This window comes from Penicillium manginii, assembly GCF_028828005.1.
Source record: "Penicillium manginii strain IBT 31320 chromosome Unknown utg000010l:1.0-1143873.0:1.0-1144522.0, whole genome shotgun sequence".
Lineage (NCBI taxonomy): Eukaryota > Fungi > Ascomycota > Eurotiomycetes > Eurotiales > Aspergillaceae > Penicillium > Penicillium manginii.
Genome location: NW_026643111.1, coordinates 20,529 through 42,781, shown reverse-complemented (window position 1 = coordinate 42,781; position 22,253 = coordinate 20,529). Strand labels below are relative to the sequence as shown.

The following is a 22,253-nucleotide window of genomic DNA, read 5'->3' as shown; positions in this document are numbered from 1 at the left end:
CAGGCTTTGGATGCCACCGATTTTCACATCTGGCGCTGCATCCGACCTTGTTGCTGCCTCTCAGTCGGTCAGAGTAGTAGCCACAGACCCTATACGGAGTAGTTACTCCGTACTCCATACCACGACCTGCAGCTTGGTTTTCAAATAGCCTCCACTGGGCTGCATGCCATGGATATCCTTATCGAGTCATGGCCATTGGTCTTCAGGTTGGCATTAGTAGATATCCCCTGTCCATCAATAAATGTTATCATATCATATGCAGGTGGCTGCAAGGTGCACTCTTGCACGCCCCCACCAACGATGCAACCTCTCAAGTTTTGCCGCCCCTGCCTTTCCTGCTAGGTCCCATGAGCTCGTCGAGCCTAGGTCGTTTGCGCCGGGGCTGGATGATAGTCTGAGCACGTTTGCGCCGGGGTGCTTTCGGCTTCTTTCCATCGACATCGGCCCTCCAGCCGACTGGCCGACCACGCTTAGGGAGGAAGTTCTCCGCATTGCCGCTAATATCACCCTTTAGACCCTGCGGTTCGATCATGAGCAAATGGCCATTGTCGCCCAGGCCATCCTTCGCCATCTCCTCGACTAAAATCCCCACCGCCAGCAGTGCAGATTCGTTCATGCTATAATGACTTTTCCTCCCGCTTTCGCCTAGTGTGTATTTGTAAAAGTCCGAGGCGTAGGCGTGTATCGACTGGAGGAGATCCGAGTTGGGCAGAGGCCGGTCTGCGGGGAGATTCTCGTGCGCAAAATATGGTTCGCCATTTTCGACTTGTCTCATGGGATGATCTTTTCGGAAAAGGACCTCTTCTGGTCGCTGAATGCGGGCCCCCGACGATGCAGTATCACGGTACTTGGAGGCTATAGGTGTAGATAGGGCGAACCCTCGGGCAGTGACACGACCTATCTACCGTCAGCATTCCATCTTAGCCAATTTGACGAAGTGGGACTCATGTGAGTAAGATCTAGATCTTACCGGCGATTGCATCGTAGAGATTGGCCTGGCGTCTTCGAGTCTTTGGTTGAGGGTTGGTGATATCCTCCAATCTGACTGTTTTGCTTGGCTCTTCAACTTTCTCTTTTCTTTTCCTCCGAGAAGTTGGTGTCTTGGTCGTTGGTGGCTGGATAAATGTACCTCGAGTCAGATTCTCCGAGCGTGCGAACGACATCCTGCTGTGCGAGAATCTGCGATCAGTCAAGATCAACAATGCTCGGGAAGGAAAGACTGTAAAGTTCCCCTCAGGCACTCAATAGAATGCGACGGCTCAACGTTGATCCGATGAGGTCACCGCGCCAGTCGCGATCGCTAGTGACTGCCTCGGCCTTCTCCAGAGATTCTTTGACGATTACACACTGGAATGAATGAATTCCTATCTGCTCAACAGAGCCCTGGGCTCTGTCGCTCCAAATGAATTCCACACCGCGCAGACGGAGCGCTTAGTGCGCAACCTCGAACCAGCACCGGGGATTCGCTTCTCCAGTCGCAAAGCCGTACCAGATCAGTCTGAAGATGACACAACATTAAACCCAGACTTCGATCCCACAGAGAAGCTGTATGCACACAAATCAGGCGTGAACTGTCTTGCAATCGACCAGTTCGAGGGACGGTAGTACGTGACTTCAACCCTTCACCCCTTCCTTTCCCTGCCCTGCACTGTAGTTCTAACCAAAGCACATCTAGTATGATCTCTGGAGGCGCCGACCCCTCCATTCACCTATGGGATCTCGAGAGCAGAGGCTCGGAGCTCGAACATATCCACCGAGCTTGTGCGTCCGTAAGTAAGCCCTCACACAGCGCCGCCCACACGCACGCCATAACCTCGCTATCAATCTACCCATTCGACCCCGTCCCATCAACCATCTTCTCAACCGCGCACGACGGCACCCTGAAATGGTCAGCGTTACAATCCCCCGAGATCACACCCCTCCACACCTTCAACCTCGACTGCACACCCTACGCCCATTCATTCTCCTCCGCCCCAGCCTCAACGCTCCTACTCGCCGTCGCGACCTCGGACCAATCGGTCCGATTGGTAGATCTGCGTTCGGGCCTGGCAACTCACGGCCTACCAGGCCACAATGCACCCGTTTTATCCGTCGCATGGGCACCGCATAAACCCTACCTCCTAGCATCAGGCTCCGTCGACAACAGGGTGATAATCTTCGACGTCCGGAAAGGAGGCCACAACTCCGCCATCGCAACGCTAGACATGGACGACCCGGTCGGTCTAGTAAATCCGGCATCAGCGCCGAATTCCTACACGGCCCGCGCGGCCTTTTCACCGACTGCGCGCGCACACAATGGGCCCGTTACCGGCGTGCGGTGGACGTCTAACGGTAGTCATATCGTGAGTACGGGACAAGATGCGCGCATTAGGGTATGGGATGCTGCGAGCGGGGCAAATACACTCGTTCATTTCGGTCCGAGGGTGCGTAATAGCTCGACTTCGCATTTAGCTGAGAGGGCGCCGGTACTTGTTCCGAAGGGATTCATGACGCCGGGTCATGAGACGCTTCTCTGGCCGAATTTCAACGAGCAGGATGATCGTGGCGAGATCTTTATGTTTGAGTTGCGGGAGGGGACGTTTGTTAAACGGCTTAAATTGCCCGGCGTGGCGATGTCGCAGTCGCAGGTTCGGGGTCGGGCTAGTGCGCTCAGTGCTGCGCGTATAACTGATCTTGTTTGGCGTGGGAATGGGGCGAGTGGAGAAGGGGTGGAACTCTTTTCTGCGCATGGGGATGGGACGATTCGGTCGTGGGTTTCGAGGGAGGAGGATGGGGAGTTGGATGAGGAGGAGGAGGCAGCTGAGGCTACTCGTAAGAGGAAGAGGGATGTTTTGGACGATATCTATAAGGGATTTCTTGGGGCTGAGGAGGCGAGATCATTTACCTGAGCTAAGAGGCTCTGTATACCCAGGACCTGCAGCTCGGATCGAGGTATACAGAAGAATCATACATGACTATATTTGATTTATCATGTTACATTGAGAGGAACTCATTAAAGCAGCATCGTCTAGCACCATCCATACTGCCGGGATACTGTATAGTGAGAACGCCAACAACAACCCAATCCAATCCATCATCCGATGAGCGATCCCTCCACCAGCCAGAATCAATCAATCAATCAATCAATCATTCCACCTTCAAGTCACTCCCCCACCCCAAGAATCCTCATCCTCATGAATATACCTCTCAAACGCCCTTCGATTCTGCCGATGATGTCTGAGCCCTCGTATCCCGCGCCCCGGAAACATTACGCTTGCTCTCAACGCTCGCCGGCAAAGAATCGCCCGCACCGGTAAGCACTTCGCCGCTCTGACCGACGTCCCGGGTTGAGCGCGGCATGTTGGTGTCATTGTCGGCAGCCGTTGCGGTTGTGGGTTTCGCAAGGCCATCGTTGTCGAAGTGTTTGCTTGAGGGGTGTTGGTCGGGTCGGGGGACGGAGGGGATTGTGCGCATTTGGCCTGCGTCGTTGGGGATTGCTGTTCCTTGTTGGGCCATGTCGAAGATTGATCCGCCTTCGTGCGGGTCTGAGTCGGTGTGGCGGGCCATTTTTGTGTTGGGTTGGGTTGGGGTTTTGTGAAGAGTAGAGAGTTGTTTTTGAATGGAATTTCTGTTCTTGGTTGAGTTTATATAGGTTGATGGCGATGAGTGCGTGGGTTGGGCCTGATGTCAGTGTTCGAAGCGTGGGGAATGATGGGGGGATGATATCACGATGTGGTAAGTATTTCTTGATTTTTTTTGGACTTGCCTTCTCGAACTGGGAGGCTGAGCGCGGGGTTCCTGATCTTGATTATCGCAATTGCTTGAAGGAATGGACTTGTGGCAGGTGGAAGTTGGTATCATGCGCCTTAACAAGGCAACTTCGTGTAGCCCTAACTGTGAGATCAACGACGATGCTGAGAGGGATGATTGCGAGTATGCCACGAAGAAGCAGGCCCAGGAGCTAAGGGGAACTACAAGGATCTAGCGGAGACGTCACCGGAAACAATTTAGAAGAATCAAGTCATATTTCTCAACGCCAAAACCTCATGGAAATCAAATCGACCATTAAGCAGAGGAATCAGGTAGGGAACAAAAAGTATACGAAAGAGACACAGAAAGAAATGAAAATAAGTAATGAAATTTAACGATCGACAAGGAGTCCTTCATAACTCTTGAGCACATCCATTATACACTGGCAACAGCTTACAAGACAAAGGCCAGGACACCGGCGACGGCAGCGACGGCGGAGAAGATGCCGCTGGAAGCACGGGTAGCAGCGCCTTGGAACATGGCGGCGCCGTGGGAGGGCGTGGGAGACGCGCTGGCACTGTTCATGGCGTCGGCACCGACGGGCATGCCGTGACTAGCGGAGGGGGTGGCCATGGACTTCATCATGGCAGTGGAGGAGGGCACCGGCACGTTGACGGGGATCATGGAGTAGGTACCAGTGCTCATGGGGCGCTGGGAGTTGTAGTTGTAGCTCTGGTAGGGGATGTTGGACGAGGAGGGTGCGGCCTGGCTGCCAAAGACGGCGCTGGAGTAGATCTTGTTCTCAGGGTCGTTCATGGGGGTGGCGCCCTGGGGAACAGCGGATGTCTGAGCAGCCTGGGTGACTACGGAGGTAGGGGCCTTCTCGTAGACAGTGGTGGTCGCAGTGGGGTGGACCTCCTTGAACTGGGTCTTGGTCACAGTGCGGACGACCTCGTGTGTCTCAGCTGCGCACTGGGGAACCTCCTCGTGGTGCTCGTGGTTCTCGCGAGGGGGGTCGGCGGGAGGAGCAGGCTGGTACTCAGGGACCTCGACATGGGGAGGAGCCTGAGGAGGAGCCTGAGGGACCTCGTGGGTCTCCTCGACGGGGGGGAGCTTGCTCAACCTCGTGAGCAGGAGGAGAGGCAGGAACATCATAGGTGGCGGCCTCGGGGTAGGTCATCCAAGGAAGCTCGGGCTGCTCGTAGTGAGGGTGAACAGTGGTGCTGTCGATCTTGACAGCGTGGTTGTCCTCACTGTGCTCATTGACGCCACTGTCAACACCAACGTCGACAGGTGAACCGAAGTCCTCACCACCGTCAGTACCAGAGGGACCACCCTCAGCAGTGCCGCCACCGCCACCTCCAGAGACACGGTCAGGAGAGTAGGCGCGGCGGAAGGGGCCACCGTTGGGTACGACAGGGCCGGGGCCAGCAGGGAAGACTGGAGGAGAGTGAACATTGGTGTTCTTGACCTTGACGGAGTGGTCGTCCTTGGCATACTCGTTGATACCAGTGTGGGTGTTGACAGTGATGGGCATGTTGAAGGTCTGTCCCTCATCATCTCCGGAAGGACCACCGAGGGCGGTGCCGCCGTTGTGAGGACCCCAGTGACGCTTGAATGGGGTTCCGAAGGGGTGGCCGGGGTGGATATCGGTGTGCTTGATATCGACAGAGTGGTCATCCTTGCTGTATTCGTTCACATTGCTGTGGATATCAGCGGTGATGGGACGGCCATAGCTGATCCCCTCATCATCACCAGATGGGCCACCAAGGGCAGTTCCTCCAGAAACATGGTCAGGGTATCCAGCAGGGCCGTGGCCACCACCTCCGGGTCCACCGAGAGCAGTACCGCCTGGAGCGGCGCGCTTGACCCAATCGACGTGCTGGTCGTTCTCAACGACGCCGAAGTGGTCACCGTTGAAGTTGCCATTGTTATTGTCATTGGCCTCGTAGAACGGAGGGGGGCCACCGAAGTGAGGGGGGGCCTCCAGGGCCACCACGCTTCACCCAGTCGTGGTGAAGATCGTTCTCAACCACGTTGAAGTGATCGCCATTGAAGTTGTCGTTGTTGTTGCCATCAGCCTCATAGAAAGGAGGGGGGCCACCGAAGTGGGGACGGCCGTGAACAGGGTGTTCCTCAACATGGGCAGGAGGGCCCTCGAAGTGAGGAGGAGGATGCACGTGGACAGGAGCAATGACAGGAGCAGGGTGGATATCCTTGTTCTTGATATCGACAGAGTGGTCGTCCTGGGAAGACTCGTTGACGTCGGTGTTGAAGTTGCCAGTGATGGGCATGTTGAAGGTCTGGCCTTCATCGTTGCCAGAAGGACCGCCCTCAGCAGTGCCGCCGGAAGGCCAGCTGCGCTTGATGGGGAAAGGACCAGCACCAGGGGCGAAAGCAGGGCCAGGGTGAACGTTAGGTGGGTAGACATCAGTGTCCTTGATCTTGACGGAGTGATCATCCTTGCTGAACTCGTTCACGTTGGTGTCAGTGTGAATGCTGGCGGCATAGGGAACATTGAAGGTTCCATCCTCATCATTTCCTGAAGGTCCACCGAGAGCAGTGCCTCCGACCTCGGGCTGGCCGAATCCATTGTGGTTGCGAGGCTGAACGGCGCCGCTGTTCATCTGGATATGTATTAGCGATGGGGCTCGTCAACAATGAACGACACATCTTGACTTACAGTGTGCTCCATGGCCTGTGCCTGAGCGGCAGCGGCCAGCAGGGCCAGGGGAATTCCACCGACGAATCCCTTCATGATGATAAATGCAATAGGGTATTACTGTAGAAGGGAATGAGAAAGAATTGAGCGTTAGCTAAAGAGCGACAGTAGACCGATGCTACGGGAGCAAGTAAAAGAATGGCAACGATTAGAAGAAGGTGTTCCCAGACAGCGGCAAGCATGGTAGGATATCGAGGTTAGTAGTGCTTTAGTAGTTTCTTTACATTCATGATCACCATCGTTCATTAGCATGGTGGAATGTGCATGCAGGGCCAAACACTGGCGTTGACGGGGTATCGAGGCTCGACCAAGTCACAGAGGCCCCATCAGAATGCCGTTGGGAATGGAAGACAAGCAAACAGACAACAAGCTTGGGCCCCTGCGATGGTCGGCTGCCATCAACACTGTAAACAAATGCTGCGTGAATCACAGCGCAGGTGGTGGTGCGGCATTCCACGGGATATCATCGAGGGATCGGTATTTCCGACTGACTTGGCCAACCACGTTGGCCCCTTGGCCGATCGTCGAGGAGTAGCATGACGGCATGGTCTTGTCTGGGCAGTGCGACAGTGCCTGTGGTCCATTAAGGGTCTACGTTTGGTGCGCTCCAGGGGCTCAGTAATGGGCGATGGAGTCTTCGGCCATCCAAGCTGGACAGCAGGTCAAGAGTTGAAACACTCTGCCATGTTCAACCAACATTCCCATGATGTCAATCGGATGAATCATAAATCGCCGACAGCATCGAGAGCATCGAGAGTAATCGTAGCCCCAGATAGGGTAGCATTTTCAACTTGGGGGAAGCCATGTTGGGTAGTGTCGAGGACAATCATTGTTGCCTCGGGGAGCTTATAATCTCCACGGAGGTCTGCCAGCTAGAGCATCTGAGCACATCTGGGCATTTCCTCAGCTTTCCGAATTTCGACTACAAGGGACTATGGGGTTCCCCATCGCACAATGGAATTTCTACTACACAAACTATGATTCACAACAATTACTATGTAGTAAAAGTGTGGGATGTATCCCGTCTTCGACATTCCCCTCCCATCGCCCTCAATAAAGAGGACCCAACGGGGGGCGAACTTCCTATCGGGGAATTTCTTCTCCTGAACCGATCAGTCCCGTAGGACCGAAGGCAACACACGTCGTGAAGGTTGTCAAAAGAGACAGGACGAGGGTCGTGGCAGGTTCAGTTGCTTTTTTTCGATGAAGAAAGAAAGTCAAGGGGAGCAATTTTTGCGCTTTTGTAGGTGCGTGTGGTCACGTGGTCGGATTATCTCGGGCCGATACTACACCTATTGCGGACTAGTTCACTATCCACCTTGCATCCACCACAACTTCTTTCTTCATCTTTGATCTTCTGTGTCTTTGCACTTGCATTTGCATTGGTGTTTCCATTTACATTTCAATTGACACTTCAGCTTGAATACAATTATCAGCATCCTGCTGTTCCCGCCAGTACCATCCAGTGATCCATAATGTACAATCCCCGAAACGGGAGGTCTGCCCCAGAGTGGTGCAACCCAAAGAAAATCACCGCGATTAAAAGGAATAACTCTTCTCCACTCATGGCTTCCATATTATCTGCAATTTCTGGTCAGCCGAGGTCACATAATTGTTAAATGCATCCGTATCGCTAGGAAACTCACCATCCACCCATCGTAACTGACTCCGCACTCGACCTCCAAGCCGCCCCACCCACTGCCACTGTGATCCCCAAAGCGATAGCAATCATACTTCCTACTGTCACAACTGCAACCACTGCCTTCAAAGCCATCCGTTGTCGAGTAGTCAGCGATTGCATGCACGAACGCTTCGGTTGCTCCTTTTCCCACAGCTTTGATCGTCGCGGACTATCCGTCCTCCCTGCCGAATAAGGTCCAGCGTTCTCAATATCTCGCAAGTGGCTTTGACTGAGATTGTTCTTCGTCTCATAAGTGAGTTGCTCGTAGGATATCGTAGGTGATCCGTGTTTGTAGAATGGGGAATAAGGCTTTGCCCCTATTGTCGGGTCAAAGTCCTGAGGGTTGATGACTTCTGGAGTAGACTGAATGGAACATGCTGGTGATCGAATTCGTGGGGATGTTGGCTTCTTCTCGTGTTTGTCATCGCTTCCCTTGATTGATGCGGCCACTTGGGCCCCAATCACTCCTAATCCATGCAGACTCATCGTGTTCTCGTTGACCTTCGTTGTGGTCGTGTAGTTGGTGGCACCGCTTGTTTAGAAAATGGAGGACAGTGATCGTCGAAACTTTCTTGACGTCTTGCTCGCGGTTCTCCTTAAACTGGACTGGTTGGTCTTGGCTTCAGTGTGCCGAGGAGTTGTCGGTGGAGGTTGAATAAAAGCTTCGGTGGGGACGGAGATGGAGACAGCGGGGGCACCCCCGTACATAAACAATGTGGTGTCAACCTGGAATGCGCTCCAAGTCCACACAGACCGGGGCAAGCGCATCACTTCGACGAAGACGGACGTCAACAAAGACTAAGACAGTTTTCAGAGAGAACGCTAGTCCAAAGACACGCAAGGCAATCACAACAAACGACAAACAAATCTGAAAGCTATGTTTTTCGTCTCGTCACTCTACGTGCTGAAGATCTCCTTTGCCAGATTCTCCACCAGGTGCCCAATTAATCAAATATCCTTGGTCGATTCAAATTCTCCCCTGTCCTGTACGGAGTAGTTAGGGGGGGCTAAGTGATTCAGCAACGAGCCTGTTTTGCCGCACTGCAAGGTCAAATGTTTTGCCCGTCTTTGCCATCATCCCTTGATTCAACGTCTCGTGCGGCCTACTCAATGCATTCCTCCCTACTCACTCAAGAAGGGATTGACTACCCCTGCAGGAGTCAATGCCGCAGCTATTGGCAGTTTGCGGACAAGAATGCATGCCTAGCGGCCGATCCTCTTGCCGCCCCGTGCGCTCTCGTTTCGCGTTGTCCGCATTCGTGTTCGTGTCCGACCCCCTTCCCCTATTCCAAAGTGCAAGTACCAACTGATCGCATGATACTCCGTACTCCGTAGAACTCTGTCCGGTCATACAAGCAGCCTCGTGTGGCAAAGGCTTGTGGGGCGCCGCTAACTAGCTCTCATTACAAGGTGGATTCGTCCAGCTGTTCGGAACGTGTGTCTCAGGTAGTTTTTTTTTCACTTTGTACTCTGTAATCTTGGATAGTTATAGATGTTGAATCGCGATTTAATCAATTCTCATATCATCCCAGGGGAGTCTCTGCGTGTATGTATTGTAATTTTCCTTCTTTGTTGATGTAAGTCTTGATTTGTCGCGATCGGCGGCCCGCCTTGGCACACAACAGTCAGTACTTCGAAAGCGTTGCCTGGTACCTACCTAGCGTATCTTTATTGAAGATAGTGAATTGTTTTATAGATATACATATAAATCATATTCCAGCGTTTCTAATTGGTCTTTAGCATGGTCACGGTGAAGATGTAAGCCCGTTCAAGTTCAACCTTTGGAACCTTGGAATTCAGGTCCTACCTGCCAGTGGGCGATTTAGACTCGGGTACCCGGAGATATATCTTCGAGCTATATGAAGGTACTGCGCACCTAGCATCCACTATGGATATCGATAACCATGACTTGAACTTGAACTTGAACTCAAATGGATTTGAGGAAGTCCTATCCCATACGTATGTATTTGCATAATTAGGCACTAATTAAAGTTGGCAGCTTGAAAATAACAATCAGCCTAGTACCTGCCATGGCAGATGACTCCAGGGAGGGCTTGTGAACACTAACTAGCAACTACCAGTATATTAGGTAGCTTTCTCTAACCCGTCTAGGCATTTGACTACCTAAAATTTATAGGCTACTGTCTTCTCGATAATGGATAATTATGGTAGTTTCTTATTTAAACCGAACATGTTCATGGGATGTTTTATACTTGTATATACTAGCAGTGACAGACTCAGCCATCCTTTGACCCGTCATCACAAAACAGAAAGAATGCATCAGTCATATCCAATATATGCCGGTTTTGTTGTTTCACCAGGAAATGCGATGCCAGCATCTGCAACTTATGTTCATCCTGAGGTGCAAGATTCACCGGTCTGGTTCCCATCTTGATCGTGTTGGCAAATCTATTGTCTCATGCATGGGTACATATTCTGCCACGAAGGGGGCGGTTGATGCGGTTGATGTACTAGATGCCGGGGATACTGGAGATGCAGAAGATGCGTTAGATCCCGGACTCGAGGCCACTGATGACAATTCTGGGCGCTCGTTGCGATCAGATTGCTCCAAAAGACTCCAGCCAAACTGCAGAAGTTCGCCAACACGATAACCGAGATCTGATCCCATATCGCCCACGTATTTAAAGAGATGCTGGCTCCACAAGAACTTCTCCTCACGTCTGAGTTCCATGTAAACCTTGGCGATTTGGCCCATACCGAAGATCGTCATGCTGATGCCCCACGCCTTCATGCTGTCCTGCAAACAATAGGGCATGGCTCGACTGATCTCGTCTGCGTAGTATTCCGAGAGTTGATATTCTTTGTTGGTGTAAGGATCGGGTGGAGCTGATGTATATGCGTATGCATGGGTCTGACCGAGCAGAGCCTGGAGGATAGACAGCGCCGACCAGAAGAGAATGTGAATTCTCGCATTGTCCAGAGAGGAGAAGCCATAGGGTCGACCGAATAGATGTTCCGATGGCAGAATATTTTTGCACGGAAAATCGCTGCTTTCGCCGACGTAAGGGCCACCGCCGATACGGACTTTAGCGCGCGAGTACCATGATAATAATTTTTCCCTGTGCGCAAGGCAGTCATAGAGTGATAGGTGGCAGGCCGTATTATCGGATACATCGGTCATACTGACTGCAGCTGCGATTGGTGAAATGTCGGCCATGAGTTGAAACAATTCGTCAATAACCACATTTTCGTGAGAAGTCACAGCGGTCGGGGCGTGCTCTCTCGCCAGGTCTACTACATTATTTGCTTCAATTGGTGAAAGTGATTTTAACTAATGCCACGACAGTTAGTTGCATTGCACAAGATCGATAGCGAAATCAGTTTCTGGGCTTGACAGGGGAACTTACCAGTCGCATTCGCTGAAATGCCAGACATAGAGTTTTGATGATTGGGCTATTAGTTGAATGTGATAAAATATTCTTGAAGATTCCGTTGGTCACTGCTGTTTGGTGTACTATTACATCAAGACCACCGGGGCAATACAGAGCCTGGATTCGATATTAGCTGATTTGCATTGGGGGGTTTTAAAAGTTGGTAAACAACTTGACGACATACCACCAGTATCGTGAAAATCCCCATTGTAAAAAAAAGCTCATCCGTGTAATTGTTGCGGCTAAGCTCCTGCGATACACGGTGTATCGCACCATTATATAGCTGAAGGCCATGATTGAGCATGCGAGTGTCATCGTTGATTTTGCCAAGATAGATACAAGACGTTGCCGCCATCGCTTTCTCAAGCATCACGGACTTATTTGGTAATGCGGATATTCCGGAAAGCAGCGTATACCAAGGATCGAGTTCCGTAGTTCCCGTGATGTCATCAGGGAAGTAGACATTAATATATGAAGCGACAATTTGCTCTCGGCTGAATGAAGATGTATTCACTGTCATTGGCGGTCGCACCGCAACCTGACCCGTGCGACGACGATCTCGTGGCGTCTTCTGTTCATCTTTTTGATCAGAGCCATTCTGATAAACAAAAACAAGTCTTCTTTCATAGCCTTCGCACTGAATGCCTCTTTTCAGACAATTGCCGCATTCTGGCCGTTGAGTGTCACACTAAACGCCCCCCCGGGTTAGTGTCGAAATTCGGGGTCCAGGGGTAATTAATGGAGTGGGCCTTGTATGTACCTTGACTCTCCGCCGTTTACAATTTGTGCAGCCCTTTGATTGGAAGGGCTTACCACCCATGCTGGCGGTAAGAATGAGCACTTGATGGTGCGCGAGTTCTCCCACTTCATGAGTTGGCGGGGCTGGGGCGAAGGTGGGAGTTTAAAAATGGAGTCGGGAGGGAGAATCCCTCTGACCCGAACCTTGACCCCGAAGGAACAAAGGGTCCACTATGGCCCACCTATTTGCATAAGTACCCAATGATAGAGGATGCTGAGACCTGAAGAAAATCTCCCCAACCTGCCAAAGAACCCTGGGTGCAAAATGACAGATGTTTGTGTGGAAGTGAGCGATTGCTAAATGCTTCTCCCGTCATAGTCGCTCATTCGGCGAGCCTATCAAAAGCAATTATCGACTACGGGAAGGAATTTCATGCCCCTTGCCGGCAAAGGGCATTAGGAGTCATTATCCGATCGCCAAGATAGAATTCGAACGTCGGAGTCAGGCCTAGTTGGGTCATTCTCGTGAAACGTCGCGCGCTTTACAGACAGCATTTCGCCCTTTCGTATATCTGATCGGCCCATATTTTCCTGTATAATGCTTATTCAAGCCGTATGGTGCCAAGAATTGTTGGAACTATATCCTATTAGACAGGAGCCGAGGAATATTTGAACGAGACATGATCGAAGATAGTAGCTTCAAAGCTACTTTAAGCCCAAACTTCTCTTCAGATACGCAACCCATACCTAACTCACAGCTTGTTAATGCGAACTTTCAAGGCTGTGATTCATTATTCGCTAAGGAGGCCTCCAGATAACCCAAGGAATTAGTCCAATGATCTCGATACTTTCTACAGTTTTGTCCAATTTGGTAGGTTAATTCGCGCATTTTTATTATCGATATCATAATAGTATTTAACAAACTACAAATGTTAGCGACCTTTCTTGATGGGGGCTCCTGTTGATTCGGCTTACTTCCAATAACACCGTTGACAGGAATGTCGATCGAGGTTGTGTAGCTCGCAGCATCGCTCAGAAGATACACATATGCACCGCCGAGCTCTTGAACCTCCGCCAGACGTGGAAATCCACCGTAGTATTTCAACTGTTGCTCCCAATCGGGCTGCTGGGGCACCCAATACGTCATGGCAGTGTTCACAAGACCAGGCGAGACGCTATTAACGCGAATGCCATACTGAGCCCACTCCATGGCGAGGGTGTGTGTCATGTTTCGAATGCCAGCCTTAGACGCGCCGTAGGGGGTGGATGGAACGCGCTGCAGAAGTCAGCCGACAATATCAGGAAATACGACTAGCAAAGACCCGATAGAAAGGTAGACAAATTCCAAAGGGTTGACACACCTTGTTAGGACGGTAAGAAGCCATCGAGGCTGTGAACACAATCGCCCCCTTGATTCCCAGCTTAATGAAGGCCCGAGCAGCACATCTGGCTGTGTAAAATGCGCCAAAGAGCTGAAGCATTCCAGTTAGTAAACCTTGTTGACCTGAGGTCTGGCTCATCAGAAGGCGTCATATGAGACTCACATTAACGGAAAATAGAGCCTCGATCTCTTCGGTCGTGAAGTCCAGTGCGGCCTTGTGGTTCGTCCGTCCTGCATTCACGACCATCCCGTGGAGCGCACCGGCCTCCTCAACAATTTTATCAACAGCAGCGGAGATGCTGGTTTCTTGTGTTACATCGGCTTGAACTGCAAAGACTTGGTTTGGGAAACGCGTAGACAAGGCCTGGAATTCATCGCCAGTTTCACCGATGTCGATAGAGTAGATCTTAGCGGCACCGTTAATGAGACAGCATTCTGCGACACCGAGTCCGATTCCTCGGTTTGCACCGGTAACTATTGTTATGATGTATATTGTCAATTTCTGAAATTTGACGAGGAGAGAAGTTACTAACTAGCGATGACTTTTGACTCAAGTGCAATCTTGGTCTGGGGCTCCACGGGTGTGGACTGCGAAGGGATGGAAGATGACATTGTATAGAAAATTTGGAAAGGTTGGCAATAAATTTAAGGGATATTACCACTGAAATAGAGAGATAGAGAGACTGTTTATCCTGGGGACCCCGCAGTTTTATAATTTGTATATAAAGGTCAAAAAAGATGCGGGGTTAGGAGTCTTTTTGGCTCGGCTCGAGGTAAGCTGGACGCTGGAAGGATTGAATTTATCCTTAACTCCCTGGAAGCTAAGAAGATTATATTCAAGGTGATTGGATTATTGGGTCATTCTGCGAGCGACGTTGTTCTCCGATTCGTTGGGATATTGAGTGGATGATGGACCTCGACTCGAGGACACCAGCCCCGCACGGAGATGATCCGAGAACATGACACCACTACTATGACAACATCGTACAAGCAAAGTGCTACGAGAAATAATGATCATTTATTTGTTGACCTTGGCTGAAAGAAGATCGACGGAGTGAATCTCGCGTTTCTATATTCATGATGAAAACTCTAGATGCGTTTTGCTCGTAATTCGTAGCACTCATATTCCTTAGTCCATGTCGGCATCGCACTCGTCTTCGTTATCATATTCGCCCCAGAATTCTTTCAGATCCTCAACTCGCCATGTAGTTGCCCATCCAGTCTCACGCTCGATTCGGACCAGCGTCTCGACTATAGCTTCATGCTCTGAATAATGTGACATGACCTTTCCGGCTATCCAGAGAGGCTGCAGTGCATTAGTCCAGCATCCACTAAAGAAGAGAAACAGTCAGTATTTTGGTCATCCGAGTTATCAAAAATCAAAGATACTTACTGATGGGCATTTGAAGCAGAGATGGCACAAATTTGGCGAGCATGCCAAAGGACAGACTTCTGGATATTGTTAACCGATATTCATGAGAAAAAAGCCATGAGAAACTTTTGAGACATACCGGCTTTTTTGAAAGTACTATTGTCTTCGGCTTCCGTTGGAGTAAAAGCAAGGCACTGACATGGTATAGCTGATTACCAGAGACTGGAAATTGTTCGATCTGATTAGTTCCAAGAGCCAAGTAGTTTGATGGCGGTTAACATACTGGCACATCCATTCCCATATAATACCGTTGGAAAGGGCCTATCTCTCGAAACTTGGCTAGGGTTGGAAACAGTGAAGATAGACTTCATCTGGCTGGGCCGGTTCTCATACCATTGTTCCACATGGGCGAACAACTCTCCCCAGCGGTGGACATAAGAATTTCCATCCTCTTCAGGAAATGACTGGCAAGATGTGCAGGGGTGCGGGGCTTTGGATGTCGATCCGAACAGGACACCGAGTGTTACTGCACATAAGTAGACAGTATAGTTGGCATATGTGTCGAAATTTGTCTTGTTGGATGAAAGAAACAGACGTGACGCCTCGGAGCAGCTCATGTCTTTGGGTCTCCAGTTGTGAATTGGGATTATAGTGTCCTCCTCGGAGATGAGACCACCACAAACATCCATTCTGGCAAAGCACCAGAAAAGAGCCTGCTCTTCTTTCCCCGAGAAACCATTGATACCGGCGGCTTGAATCAGATAAGCACACCCATCCAAATGGCGTCGCCATTCTTTTGGGTTGCAGGACAGCATTTCCAAAACGCAGAGAATAACACAAGAGGCAATCACGGGCGTACTCTTACTCTCTAATTCAGGGAACAGAAGATGAATAGCTTCTTGATACAAAGACAAACTCTCTGATTGGGACTTTTCGTTTTGCTCTCTCTCCAGTTGTCGCGCTGAAAGAGCTAGAATTGAGTATCGCAAATGCGGCGATGTCTTTGCCATCTGGGGAAACGTGGAAGCAAAATGCCGATTGTTGTCGAACATGTCGAGCTATCAATGGTTAGCCAAAGAATGTTTGCTGCGCTAAGAGCGAAAAAGCTTACCCATGAGCAGATTTCATTCAGGTAGTTCTGCCACAAAACGTGCTCTCGCTCTGGAGACAAGTCAAAATATCGCCCTGCACTAGAACGCTGAGGCTGTCGCGTAGATCGACTGAAAGAACTATCACTCAGACCTGACGGCGTATGAGCTTGCGAGATAGAGCCCTGTGAGCTGGCCCGTCTTGTAACACCCGGTCTGGCAGTCCATAACTGGCGGTTTCGTAACGCCGTGTGGAGGGCCTCGTAGGCCGACCCCGGAAGGAAGACATCATTGGTGAGATCCGCCGGGTCGGAGAAGACACTATGATCAAAGAGAGGAGACGGGACGTTTTGATATGAGCCCTCCACAGAGGAATGAAATTGAGCGCCGTTGAGATTCCTTAGCGTAGCAAGGTCATCGATAGCGTATCCAGGACTGGAGTCCAAATAGGCGTGAGGTGAATCATGATCAGATAGTTGAGGCTGAAAATCACAATGCAGATTGGCCGGGTATTGATCTTGGCTAGTTGATCCATGCTGGTGTAAATGACTTGCATCCTGCTCGATGACATCGCAGTGGGGGGAATTTTTACTGGGGCCTTGTGACGTATGGGATGATGCATTACCGGTCAGCGGGGGCGACAAAGGAGGACCAATATCAGTCGAATCGGAAGGTTGATCCGCATATCCAGAAGCAGTAGTGGCATTTCGCTGGTCCTCTGGCGCCGTAACCCTTGCTGGCATAGCGCTATTGGCGTTAGAAGGCGATATAGAGGGGCTTTTTCGCGCCAATAGATCGGAGATTTCTTCGATAGGACGTTTGACCCCTCTAGTGCGATGCTGATCAGGCAAAGCATTCAAGATCTTGAATTTACTTTGGCGCTTGTTTTTGCTCACGGCGCCGCCCTGGCTCATCGATGGGTGATCAGATTCCAGTATTTTGATGTTGGAATCGCGAAATGAGCCTAGCATGCGCCATTGGCACTCATCGCCTCGTCGCTTACAACCAGTGCAAGTCGGCTTTTCTTCGTCACATTTTCGTCGGCGACGACTGCAGTTGAGACAGCCAGTTCGGGTGCGTTTCTTAGGCTCCAGTTGTTTCGTATCATGCCTATCTTCGTGCGAAAATGGAGGTGGGTGGCTCTTGTCAGTATCCATGGCTGCCTCGAGAATATTGACGATTGTGCTTGTCATCTTGCTGGTCAAAGGCCAGAATCCGGGGTTGGGATGGAGGGCCTGGAGGACGTGGGGATGGAAGGACTACATAAAAGCCACTTGCCGAAAAGAGAACTTTTAACCGCCAACTCGGCCCCACCGGCTGCGTTGCCGTTGGTCGGCCTCCCGAGGAGTTTGGCCGGCGTGGAGTGAGTTTTCCGGGGTCTCCCCGAAAAGCGGCGGAACTCGTCATAGGACAATAACTGACCAGGAACTCGGCTAGAAGCGAGGTGATCGTCAGGACCAGTCTGGTCTAAGTTGAGTGTTACTTACTATGTATGTTGGTTTGGAGAGAAGTTGCGTCATAGCATAATTTCCATCCATGATATTGCTCGATAATTTACATGTATAATGCTCAATATCCCATAAAATAACAAGATCTTTGAAAGGTAAACACAGTTTGCTGCAGGCTTGCAACATGATATTTCAATTAACTACAAGTTGAAGCATAAATCTATTCAAAATGCTGGGCCTGCACACTTTCAGGATCTTTGCTGTGAGCAACGGCATCTTTGTCGTGGGCAATGCGAGTCTCTGCATCTCCAGCCACTCCCATAGATGATTGCCAGTAAAGCTTGACCTTTTCGCCGGTGAACAGATGATCGATCTGCTCCAGTGTAAGGTGTCGTGTTTCGGGATAGAAGAAGTAGATCAAGGGAAAGAAGCAGAAGTTGAAAACTATTCTCATGTTAGCAAGCTGCGAAGAGGAAATAGTCAAAGAATCCCGATTAAGAGGTGCATACCGGCAAAGTAGATATAGGTCCGGTAACCTATGCTTGAAATTGAGACCGGGGTGATTTCCACAACAAGGAAAGTAAATATCCCTATTTATTATGTTAGTTTGAATAACAATTGATAGGTTGACTTTGATTTCGTACAGTTGGTAGCAGTGGCCAAGGATGCCGAGCGTGTTCGGATGGCAAGGGGTGCATATTCAGCAGGCACTGTGAGAGATGTTAGCATGGCTAGGAAGAATAAAGGAAGGGATAGAAAAAACTTACAGAGCCAAGGAATGGCCAGAAGACCGACGGCGAAGAAAAAATTGAACAGGAACAGCATAACAGTGGCCACCAAACCAGAGGCATGGGATCCATCCCAGACAGTACCAGCCAGAATAGCCATACAGCAACCCTGTCCAATCACGGCAAACATCATAAGTTTGCGGCGACCAAGACTGTATCATGTTAGTATTTCTTCCCAGGATAGCAAATGTACTTGATCTTACCGGTCAATGACCCAGATAGGCACGAGAGAAGAGAAAAAGTAAGCCACGCCGTTGAAACCCGCCAACAACAGAGCTGTGTTGTGGTCCATTCCTACGGACTGCTCGAAAATGACTGTTGCGTACTATCCTTGAATGAGCAAAAGTAAAGATAATCGGGTGAACTTGGCTACTCACATATGTGATAAGGTTGATGCCCGATACCTGCTGCATCATCTGTCCGCCCATGCCCAGAAGAGTTCGGGTAAAGAAACGTTGCGGGCCATCCTTGAAGAGCAACTTGAAAGACCCTTCGGCTGAAGCTTCAGTCTCTTCGCGGATAGCTTGTGCGATATCCCTGACATCAACACTGACGACGGTATCATGCTCATCGATTTCACGTGCATTGTCCTGCAGGGCCCAAATAATATGGCGGGCCTCATCCTCTTTCCCATGTTTAATGAGCTAGATTGCGGTTAGTCTATATGCTATTCACATAATGCAAGCGTCATTTGACGTACCCATCGAGGAGATTCAGGAAGGCAGACAACGCCGAAAAAATGTAAGGATAGCAAAGGCGATCTGGAGTGCGATTGGAAAGCGGAACTGTGCCTCGCTAGAGACATATGAGAAACCATAGTCTGCCAGACGTAAGTAAGATGCATAATGGAGTTGGGACTCAGCTTTACTCACCAACCCAGTAGGAGAGCATGACACCAAAGATGTTGATGGCCAATTCAATAGCCAGCTAGGTCTTCTGTCAGTATACTTCCTTTTATTCTACTAAAAATAAGGCGACTTACTCCCTTTCCACGGCTTGCTGCTTTGCTCAACTCAGAGTGCCAGACAGCTAGAAAAGGGGACATATGTCAGTTGGTTCTGAAAAGCATCCCCGAGACAACAATAACTCACGGATTGTACTTGTGTTGAGACCATTGCCAACACCAGCGATGATACGACCAACAATAAGTTGGGGGATTCCATATGCACTGCATTGCAAAGCAGCACCGATGCTGAGGATAACACATCCAGCCATGATACACTTGCGTCGACCAAGCATCTCTCCGACAAACAACGAGATTATAGCACCTAAGAAGCAGCCCTGTTTCAATCAGAATATGGACCGAGGATGCCTTGCTTCGATTGACTCACAATTTCATAGATGGCAACACTAAATAGGAAAAATTGTCAGTTTTCGGTCTCGCGCTTGCTGGTACATCTCCACTTACACTGTGCCTTGTAGTGCAGAACTACCATGTCCAGTTTTGGTTGTATTGATCTCAGGAAACCTCGCAACAAAGGCATCACCAGTCAGAAGACCTGACATCACACCTTGGTCGTAGCCAAAAAGGCTTTGAAGGTCAGCAAGGGATATCATTTGAGCACCTCAAGAAGGATAACATACAGGAAACCGCTGCCAGCAGTGGCCGTGATGGCCCAGGCCAACTCTCGTCCGGTGAGAAATGTCATGGCACCGTTCAAGGAGAAGTTCTTTTTGAGGGGAAAACTGCACTAACAAAGAACCGCAGTGAGAAGTTCTAGGCGATGCAAAAGTAAACATGCACGTTGTCTAAGTCCAATTGTAGTGGGGCTCTGGCTCCTTTTATAAAACGACCCTGAAGTGTCACCCACGTTTGAGACGCCCGAATCAGTGGCGCCATTCAAGGTTCCAGGAATCCATGGCGTAGTTGGGGACCGGGGAATCAGAAGAACGCGTGCCCCGGAATCGTAAAAATCCGGGTCTGAAAAGCGGGCGACCTCCGGGATTGCGGGGTGCACAGGAAGAATTCTGGCACAAAAATACCGCATCGAGTAGGTTTGGTCCTGCCATTTCCCGTGTATTGGTCGCCCTCCTTGCAGATCAGATATCACGAAGTTTAAAGTCCTCTATGCCAACTCTTCCCTCCGAGCTAAAAGCTCGATTATCCTCATCATTCCTCTTCAGATCTTTAGCCCCAAACCCCTGTAGACCTAATTTTGACGCACGAGCAAAACTCGGCAACCCTCACGTACCTGCGATTCCGATGAAAAGATATCGGTGGGCCGAACCGAGTCATCCCCCCCACAAGTGACCTCGTCGTCCCGGCTAAAAGCTATGTCTCCAGCGCGTGATTGGTTACCGAGAAGGATGTCAAAAATATTTCCAGATTAGGTAGATTTAAGCACCAAATATTCCGCTCTGATTTGCTCGTCATGTGGAGCTTGTACGCCTCGCTGATTCCTTGCCTTCTGGTTATCTCGCCTCTGTCTCGCAGCCCTATGTCCCAGCCCGTCTTCTCCATCTCGGTTTACCCCATGCCCCGCGCCCCTTGAGCAACCCCATGAATTACCATAAAGCGTAACCATATGCACTTCCAGAAACCCCACTATCGGCCGGGCCGGTGCCAGCGATAATCGGCATGATTTGTCGGACTCGGGAGAAGGAGTCTGGAAATTGGAGCTTAGGCAAATTGATTGCTTTGGCAAGCGTTCCACTGTGGTTCTCCAACCCAAAACTTCCCTAGTTGGGCAATGTATAACCACTCTGCACCATGGCCAGCTGTGGGTGCTTTGGTGTTGCATTGCATCAGGAAAATCTGCCCTATATGAAGTGCACATTCCCAAAACATAGCAATTGACATCTTTCAAAGTTTTTTCCTTCAATCTTACCTCCCAAAATGGCTCCTTCTATCTCCAACACCACCCTCGACCACACACTCCCGGCAGTCGTGCCAGAGTCCTACGAGACTCCGGCCGCATTCGCGCCCACCAATGAACTCTTCCTCTCCGCGGTCGCACAGTCGTCATCACTGGAGGTGGTCGTGGACTCGGCATGACCCTGACCACTGCTGTCCTTGAAGCCGGTGGTGATGTTGCTTGCCTGGATCTCCTCTCTGAGCCCAGTCCCGAAGAGTGGGTTGCTGTTCAGAAGCTGGCCACTTCTCGCGGTCTGCAGGCGACCTACACCAAGTGCGACATCACAGATGAGGCCGCGACCAAGGAGATCCTCGAAAATATCGCCGCGCAAGCTTCGCAACGCAACATGCCCATGCGCGGTCTTATCACATGCGCCGGTATCCAACAGATGGTACCTGCTCTCGACTACCCCGTTGAAGGATATCGCAAGATGCTGGATGTCAAGTAAGGCGACCCTGAAGACGTCGATGAAATTACTCGAACCAGAATACTAATCATTATCTCTTCTAGTGTCCTCGGAACGTTCATCCCCGCCAAGCACTTCTCGCGTATTCTCGTTGAGCAGAAGGCACCCGGTAGCATTGTGATGATTGCCTCGATGTCCGGCCAGATTGCCAACCGCGTGAGGATTTCCAAAAAATTCTACAGATAAAATCAGAGTGCTAACGATTTTCCTTTATTTTAGGGTCTCACTTGCACCGCCTACAACTCCTCCAAGGCCGCTGTCCACCAGATGTGCCGATCAGTCGCTCAGGAATGGGGCCAGCACAACATCCGCGTTAACACCCTGTCCGCTGGAGTGAGTTTCTCTAAAATCCAACACTTATATATAATACTAATAGCGCAATTAGTATATCCGCACTTCTATGACCGATGCCCTTCTGAAGGAGAAGCCGGAGGTCGAGGAGACTTGGATGCGCGGAGCTCTTCTCGGTCGCCTGGGTGCCCCAGAGGACTTCAAGGGACCCACCATTTACATGCTTACCGATGCCAGCGCCTGGATGACTGGTGCCGACCTGCGTGTTGACGGTGGTCACTGTGCTTCTGCATAAATTTGCA

At 50.4% G+C, this 22,253-nt stretch overlaps 11 protein-coding genes across 11 annotated transcripts; 3 read left to right on the top strand and 8 right to left on the bottom strand.

Moving 5' to 3' along the window:
- Window positions 1-310: 310 nt before the first annotated feature.
- Window positions 311-1,163, bottom strand: N7533_012932 (uncharacterized protein; the record flags this gene model as incomplete). Its single annotated transcript, XM_057109582.1, has 2 exons — window positions 311-897; window positions 971-1,163. 2 exons carry the CDS (start codon window positions 1,161-1,163, stop codon window positions 311-313), a joined length of 780 nt encoding a protein of 259 aa, XP_056953167.1.
- A 193-nt stretch (window positions 1,164-1,356) lies between these two features.
- Window positions 1,357-2,888, top strand: N7533_012931 (WD repeat protein; the record flags this gene model as incomplete). The annotated part of the gene is made up of 2 exons (XM_057109581.1): window positions 1,357-1,604; window positions 1,676-2,888. 2 exons carry the CDS (start codon window positions 1,357-1,359, stop codon window positions 2,886-2,888), a joined length of 1,461 nt encoding a protein of 486 aa, XP_056953166.1.
- A 298-nt stretch (window positions 2,889-3,186) lies between these two features.
- N7533_012930 (uncharacterized protein) lies at window positions 3,187-3,546 on the bottom strand (the record flags this gene model as incomplete). Its single annotated transcript, XM_057109580.1, has 1 exon — window positions 3,187-3,546. One exon carries the CDS (start codon window positions 3,544-3,546, stop codon window positions 3,187-3,189), a length of 360 nt encoding a protein of 119 aa, XP_056953165.1.
- Window positions 3,547-4,182: 636 nt separating this feature from the next.
- Window positions 4,183-6,487, bottom strand: N7533_012929 (uncharacterized protein; the record flags this gene model as incomplete). Its single annotated transcript, XM_057109579.1, is given in 4 exon segments — window positions 4,183-4,842; window positions 4,853-5,674; window positions 5,736-6,356; window positions 6,413-6,487. The coding sequence occupies 4 exon segments, from the start codon at window positions 6,485-6,487 to the stop codon at window positions 4,183-4,185; spliced, it is 2,178 nt and encodes a 725-aa protein (XP_056953164.1).
- A 295-nt stretch (window positions 6,488-6,782) lies between these two features.
- N7533_012928 (uncharacterized protein) lies at window positions 6,783-6,986 on the top strand (the record flags this gene model as incomplete). The annotated part of the gene is made up of 1 exon (XM_057109578.1): window positions 6,783-6,986. One exon carries the CDS (start codon window positions 6,783-6,785, stop codon window positions 6,984-6,986), a length of 204 nt encoding a protein of 67 aa, XP_056953163.1.
- Window positions 6,987-8,093: 1,107 nt separating this feature from the next.
- N7533_012927 (uncharacterized protein) lies at window positions 8,094-8,618 on the bottom strand (the record flags this gene model as incomplete). Its single annotated transcript, XM_057109577.1, has 1 exon — window positions 8,094-8,618. One exon carries the CDS (start codon window positions 8,616-8,618, stop codon window positions 8,094-8,096), a length of 525 nt encoding a protein of 174 aa, XP_056953162.1.
- A 1,885-nt stretch (window positions 8,619-10,503) lies between these two features.
- On the bottom strand, window positions 10,504-12,394 carry N7533_012926 (uncharacterized protein; the record flags this gene model as incomplete). The annotated part of the gene is made up of 4 exons (XM_057109576.1): window positions 10,504-11,424; window positions 11,501-11,641; window positions 11,709-12,122; window positions 12,338-12,394. 4 exons carry the CDS (start codon window positions 12,392-12,394, stop codon window positions 10,504-10,506), a joined length of 1,533 nt encoding a protein of 510 aa, XP_056953161.1.
- A 783-nt stretch (window positions 12,395-13,177) lies between these two features.
- On the bottom strand, window positions 13,178-14,255 carry N7533_012925 (uncharacterized protein; the record flags this gene model as incomplete). The annotated part of the gene is made up of 5 exons (XM_057109575.1): window positions 13,178-13,185; window positions 13,238-13,538; window positions 13,624-13,734; window positions 13,807-14,117; window positions 14,177-14,255. 5 exons carry the CDS (start codon window positions 14,253-14,255, stop codon window positions 13,178-13,180), a joined length of 810 nt encoding a protein of 269 aa, XP_056953160.1.
- A 517-nt stretch (window positions 14,256-14,772) lies between these two features.
- Window positions 14,773-17,296, bottom strand: N7533_012924 (Zn(II)2Cys6 transcription factor; the record flags this gene model as incomplete). Its single annotated transcript, XM_057109574.1, has 5 exons — window positions 14,773-14,974; window positions 15,037-15,095; window positions 15,155-15,237; window positions 15,299-16,073; window positions 16,127-17,296. 5 exons carry the CDS (start codon window positions 17,294-17,296, stop codon window positions 14,773-14,775), a joined length of 2,289 nt encoding a protein of 762 aa, XP_056953159.1.
- Window positions 17,297-17,771: 475 nt separating this feature from the next.
- Window positions 17,772-19,988, bottom strand: N7533_012923 (uncharacterized protein; the record flags this gene model as incomplete). The annotated part of the gene is made up of 13 exons (XM_057109573.1): window positions 17,772-17,995; window positions 18,061-18,141; window positions 18,196-18,261; window positions 18,319-18,491; window positions 18,543-18,664; window positions 18,717-18,983; window positions 19,040-19,134; window positions 19,212-19,266; window positions 19,322-19,368; window positions 19,431-19,620; window positions 19,671-19,689; window positions 19,748-19,870; window positions 19,924-19,988. 13 exons carry the CDS (start codon window positions 19,986-19,988, stop codon window positions 17,772-17,774), a joined length of 1,527 nt encoding a protein of 508 aa, XP_056953158.1.
- A 1,342-nt stretch (window positions 19,989-21,330) lies between these two features.
- Window positions 21,331-22,246, top strand: N7533_012922 (uncharacterized protein; the record flags this gene model as incomplete). Its single annotated transcript, XM_057109572.1, has 4 exons — window positions 21,331-21,638; window positions 21,705-21,816; window positions 21,880-21,993; window positions 22,046-22,246. The coding sequence occupies 4 exons, from the start codon at window positions 21,331-21,333 to the stop codon at window positions 22,244-22,246; spliced, it is 735 nt and encodes a 244-aa protein (XP_056953157.1).
- Window positions 22,247-22,253: the final 7 nt, after the last annotated feature.